General features: G+C 54.8%; 1 protein-coding gene across 2 annotated transcripts; it reads right to left on the minus strand.

Moving 5' to 3' along the window:
- Positions 1-213: 213 nt before the first annotated feature.
- On the minus strand, positions 214-2,441 carry CAMP (cathelicidin antimicrobial peptide). 2 transcript variants are annotated; one of them, XM_082704860.1, is made up of 4 exons: positions 2,149-2,441; positions 1,392-1,499; positions 1,183-1,254; positions 214-403 (listed from the first exon to the last, which is right to left on the minus strand). In XM_082704860.1, exons 1-4 carry the CDS (start codon positions 2,344-2,346, stop codon positions 275-277), a joined length of 507 nt encoding a protein of 168 aa, XP_082560986.1. In that variant the 5' UTR covers positions 2,347-2,441; the 3' UTR covers positions 214-274. The 2 variants fall into 2 exon arrangements, with proteins under 2 accessions (XP_082560986.1, XP_082560985.1); XM_082704859.1 differs by having other exon boundaries at positions 214-427; positions 2,149-2,414.
- Positions 2,442-5,662: the final 3,221 nt, after the last annotated feature.

Genomic DNA, 5,662 nt, shown 5'->3' on the forward strand with positions numbered 1-5,662 from the left:
AGAATGGAGACACCGTCCTTGCCCGCTTAGCCCTCCAGCCTCACCCCATGCCCTTCTGGGTGGAAGAGCGGCGCAGACCTTTGTGTTTTGCATGCGTGTGTGTTCGCGTGCACACACACACATACGCACACACACGCACAAGCCCTCCCAGGATTGAAGATTCCGTCATGGTAAGTAAGAGGCAAGACAAGTAAAATTGAAGCTTGGAGGAAGTTGCTTTCACAAAAATTTATTTTTCAGGGTGTAGAAACCCGAGCCAGGGCAAAGCAGACCCTTAGGACTCTTCCTGGGGCAGCTGATACTTCGTAAAGAGTCTCCTGATTCTCCTGCCAATTCTGCGAATACCCCGCCCCGCTCTCCGGAGGAGATCGCGCAGCCCGCCGTATTTGCTGACTTCCAGGTTCTGTGCATCAAAAGGAAACACATTCTTTATGGGAGCTGGTCTGGACCCAGGGTCAAGACGAAACCCCTCCCATCCTAGACACTCCCCTTCTTGGGCCACCCCAAGAGCCTTGGGGCTCCGGGTCATCCTCTGGCTCTATCCTTCTGTTAGAGTATGTGCTGGATTCAATCCCTGCACCCATGGAGGAAGAGACTGGCCTAGGGAAGGCAGGGGGCTTCGCACGGTCTCACAGCTGAAAGCTCATTACTCAAACTAGCTCTCAAGCCTCAAAAGGAGTCCAAATCCCCTGGAGGGTTTGTTAAAGTACAAATTGTTGGGCCCCACCCCAGAATTTGATTCTGCAGGTCTGAGGGGGGCCTGTGAATTTGCATTTTTAAAAAAGATTTTATTTATTTATTTAACAGAGAGAGAGAGAGATCACAAGTAGGCAGAGAGGCAGGCAGAGAGAGAGGGGGAAGCAGGCTCCCTGCTGAGCAGAGAGCCCAATTCGGGGCTGGATCCCAGGACCCCTGAGAAGGCAGAGGCTTAACCCACTGAGCCACCCAGGTGCCCTGAGAATTTGCATTTCTAACAAATTCCCAGGTTCTCAGGATCACACTTTGGGAACCACTGTTCTAAAGGGTTGTAGAGACAGTCCTGGAGACCTGAGGCTCAGGTTAAGGGAAAAGCCCAGGGTAGGAAGGGCTTCCTCTGCCTGGATGTGACAGTGGTTAAGTGGCCCATAGGATGTTCTATACACCACCGCCATTAACCCCTGCAACCCAGAAGGGGCCACTCACCTCCTCACAGCTGATGTCAAAGTAGCTCTTGTCTTCGTCCAGGCTGATTGTCCCAGCACACTGTTTCACCAGCTGAGAAGAGGAGGCTCTGGGTCAAATTGGAACCTCCATGCCATAACCTCCCGGCCTCACCCCAGTGGCTGGAAATATTCCCAGGAAGCCACTTGCTCAGCTCCCAGGGGGGCATCTGCCAGCACCCCCAGCCTTACCCCATTGTCCTTGAAATCACACTGCTCCAGGGGCTGCTGTGTTGTCTTGGGACACACAGTCTCCTTCACAGTGAAGCTTGCTGGCTGTGGGATGTTTGGGTTCTCGTCCTGGTCAGGGGAGGAAGTGGGAAGACCAGACTCAGGCTCATGTTTGCGTTCTCTAATCTATATCCCTGCCCAGCTTCCCCAGCCCATGCCCCCCACCAACCTCCCAGCTAAGAGAGCAGCCTTTCAACAGCCCCTGCTGTGTGTCTGATACTGGCTACGTGCTGAGGCACAGAGGTGAGGAGGGCAGAGCCCATTCCCGCCCTCCCCAAGCTGAGAGCATGAGCAGACCTCAGACAAGCTCTAATGAGTGGCACCCCCTTGTCAGGGAGCCGCAGTAAAACAGGGGTCTCCTGGAGAAAAAGACATTGCCACTGGAATCTCAAGGCTGAGCAGAGCCCTTCCCAGAGCAGGGAAGTCACATCCCAGAGCCAGTAATCCCACTCATCCCCAGAACTTCCAGAAGGCTGAATGGAATTGGCATCTCTTCACACACAGCAGAGATTCTAAGGCAAGAAGCGCTCATGCTGGGGGGGAGGGGGGGGTTGGGAGGCGGCACACAGCTCTGGGAAGGTTTCCTGGAAGAGGTTGGACCACACTTAGAGAAAAGCCTTCTTGACATGAGCAAAGCATGAACAAAGGAAAGGACAGCACGGACATCCTGGCTGGCCAGAGCAGAGCGTCCCTCCCACTGCCACCCTCCCCGACTCACTCCTTGAGGCTCTGAGTTCAGATTCAGGAGACGGTAGAGATTCTCATCTGAGGACCGCTGGTTTAAGCTATCCACAACACGGAGCACAGCCTCCCTGTAGCTCAGGGTCCGTGAGGTGGCCGGAGTGACCACCAGGCCGAGAAGCAGTAGCAACAGTGACCACCGCTGCAGGGAGGTGCTGTACCTCTGGGTCTCCATGGTCCCCAAGTTGACCTCCTCCCAACCTGCAGGTCCCTCCTTTATGCCCAACCTGAGTGTGATGCAAAGACCCAACCAGGAGCCTTCCTGACCCACCCATCACTGGCTGCCTGCCAGGATGTGGACAGAGGCTTGCCTCAGTCCCTCCTGTGGTTGCCTCACGGGGCTTGCTGGACAGCGGGCAAGAGGTCCTCACGTGCGACTAAAGAAATAGTTTCTCCATCTCCCCGGCAATGTGTTGGCCTCTCCTGGGCCCCACAGGGGAGTGTCATGGCCAGGGTTGCTCAAGAGAGTTGAGTACCCCGGAAAAAAGGGAGACAGATAGCTGTCCAACATCCTTCTCCCCAGGAATCACGGTAATATAATATATTCACCACTCAATCTCCAGCTCTAGGCATTGTCTTGCATCCAGTTGGCACTCAGCTCATGTTTGATGAATGAATAACAGTAACCACCCCTCCTCTAGAGCCTGACCACCCCCTGCCCAGGCAGTTTTAAGGGAAACCTTCAAGGCCACAACATCCTGTTCTCTGGACCCAGCCCTCGGACAGCTCAGGGGCTCAGCTCTGGCTGTCCCCCTTTCTTGGGTCATCTCCACTGCCTTTCTCAGCCTGAAAATGGCCCATTGCCCTGGCTCCTCCCCACCCAAGCCTGAGGAAGGGTCATCTACCTTCATGGACCCCCTTCTTCACTCTCTGACACTCACGCTGCCATAGGCTGGCCAGCCCTCGCTGGATGCAGTGGTCCCTCTCAAGCCTTGTCTTTACCTGCACAGGCACTGATGACCCCTGCTCCACTGTCCCCTGATGCCACTCTCCTGGTTTCCCTCTCATGTCCCTGGTACTCCTTTTCAATCTCCTCCAAGGGACCCTTCTCTTAATATGGATGGGGGGGGTGCAGAATTGTATCCTGAGCTGTTTCTCTTCCCAGTCCTCTCATCTCCCTGGGGACATCCCCTCTCAGGACACCAGTTATGAGAGACAGACCTGGTCTGTATCTCTACATTCAAGACCCCCATGAATACCCCTGCTTGTCTCCACTAGGTCTGCTGTTTTGCTCAGTGCCATTGCATGAACCCTGAGATGAAAGCTTGTGGTGTGCCCTGCCTGGTCCTTCTTCCTGGGAAGACCTCCCCCGTAGCCCCTTGTCCTGGTTTCTTTCTTTTTCTATTTTTAAGATTTTATTTATTCATTTGAGAGAGAGAGAGAGCACACACAAGCAGGGAGAGTGCCAGAGGGAGAAGGAGAAGCAGGCTCCCTGCTGAGCAGGAAGCCCGATGCGGGACTCGATTCCAGGACCCTGAGATCATGACCTGAGCCAAAGGCAGATGCTTAACCGACTGAGCCACCCAGGCGCCCCTTTGTTCTGGTTTCTGTCATCATCTTCTTTCCTCTGGAGTGTGACCATAATCTCCAGACTCCACTTTCTCTAGGTTCCGGACTCTTCCCAGGCCACAACCTATCATGCACAGCAATTTTCTAGGGGCTCTTTCAAACCCCTGCCTTTAGGAGCTCACATGCCTCCTGAGCTGGTATCAGAGCCTGGAGTCTTTTTCTTTTTTTCTTTTTAAAGACTTTATTTATTTATTTGAGAGAGAGAGAGGGAGAAAAAGAGAGAGAGCATGAGCAGGGGGAGAGGGAGAGGGAGAAGCAGACTCCCACTGAGCAGGGAGCCCGATGTGGGGCTTGATCCCAGGATCCTGAGATCATAACCTAAGCTGAAGGCAGGCACTTAACTGCCTGAGCCACTCAGGCACCCCCAGAGCCTGGAGTCTTATTGCTCCCCCTTGCTGTCACCCGCAGTCCTGCACACCCCAGACACCAGGATGCCCTATATATGCAAACGGCCCAGACCCCTCTGAGCTGCCTCTTCTTGCTTGATCTCTGCACCCAATCCCTCCGCTCGGCATGCTCCTCCACCTTGTGAAGGCTCCCTTGAACTCTGACCAGTCAGAGCAACCTCCTCCTCTTTTCTCCTCTTTGCTTCCTTCAGAAAGTCTCCTCTGAATTGACCCCAAATGACTCTCTCTGTCCAATGCTCTGGTTGAGACCTCAGGCTAGGGTGGCTGGGTCTGGGGGGTGTGGAGAGAGCACCGCTGGGAGAAACCATCAGCCAGAGTGACAGAAGGGTCCAGAGGCCATGCTAGTCCCAGCTCCCCTGTGCAACGGCCATAAGGCTGTGAGCCTTGGGGAAGTTTCTGGCTCCAGCAGCCCATGGGACTCTTGGGGGCTAGGGCAGGGCACCTCAGAAGGTGGCATCTTGGATGCATGATGCTGGTTGCACACTCAGTCTTGGGAGAAGGAAGAAGAAATGGGCTGCTGTGCAACCTAGTTTCACAGGCCAGCTGTTGCCCCAGTGGCCTCTTGGTCAAGCAGGGCTTCGCATCGGTTCTGCCCAGACTCCGCAATTCCCACTGTGCACCTCTCCCCGCTGCCGGACCGGACTGCCAGACGACCTCGAATAGGGGCATCGTGAGCACCATCTTTTCCTAGCTGTGTGACTTGGAGCAAGTTGCTTTGTTTTCCTGGGCCTCGGTGGGCTCTCCTCATCTTCAGGATGGGATTACATGTCCTGTAATGTCTGCATGGGGACACATGTGTCCTGTCACATCTTGCCCTCCCGGGGAGTTTTTGTGAGTGAGGTCAGGGTCAAGTCTCCTTGCCCAGCAGTGACTCGAACTCAACCATATCCCAATAGGTGCATGCCCACATGCAGGTTTGGGAGCTGTGCCCTCCTTGCCAGCACCAACACCCACTGCCCCAGGGTCCTGTTACATGTTTCCTCAGAGTCAGCCTCTCTGGGAGGTCTGGCCCAATGTCACCCCCAGCTGGCATCTTCTATGATGCATCCCACACCCAACATCAGGATGGAGGCAGCTCACCAACCTTCCCTTTAGTCTGAGGCTGGTCCCCAGGATAAGGCTACCTATCCCTTTAGGCAAGAGTCATGAAGGCCTGAGCTGCCCCCTCAAACTTGGACTCCCCAAGCCACTCCATCTGTCTAGCCTCCCCGCAGGGCTTCTCAAATGTGCCAAGTCTGTCCCCCAGACAGAGGCTCCTGAGGGCAAGACTCTGCATTCCCTTCATCTCACAGGTTCCGTAGGGGACAGGACCCATTTCATCTTTGGGCCCCTCTTGGGACCCGGCCCTGGGCTCTGCCCTCAGAGGGGTCCAACAACCAATGCATCCAGAGCCAGGTTTAGAGAACAGCCATCAAAAGAAAAGCTACACATCATGAGGGTACTGATGTGTCATTTCTAGAGCATATGCCTTTGTTTCCTGGAGTGATTCCCTAGAGGGGCCTGGGACATGGTGTC

The sequence above is a fragment of the Mustela nivalis genome, assembly GCF_964662115.1.
Source record: "Mustela nivalis genome assembly, chromosome: 1".
In the NCBI taxonomy this organism is placed as follows: Eukaryota; Metazoa; Chordata; class Mammalia; order Carnivora; family Mustelidae; genus Mustela; species Mustela nivalis.

Excerpts from the sequence above, each read along its gene's own strand:
- CAMP (XM_082704859.1), bottom strand. The coding sequence starts at position 2,346 with ATGGAGACCCAGAGGTACAGCACCTCCCTGCAGCGGTGGTCACTGTTG. Across the intron at positions 1,500-2,148 it reads TGAACTCAGAGCCTCAAGGA|GACGAGAACCCAAACATCCC; the intron begins GTGAGTCGGGGA and ends TCCCCTGACCAG. Across the intron at positions 428-1,182 it reads TTGACATCAGCTGTGAGGAG|AATGTGTTTCCTTTTGATGC; the intron begins GTGAGTGGCCCC and ends GCTCCCATAAAG.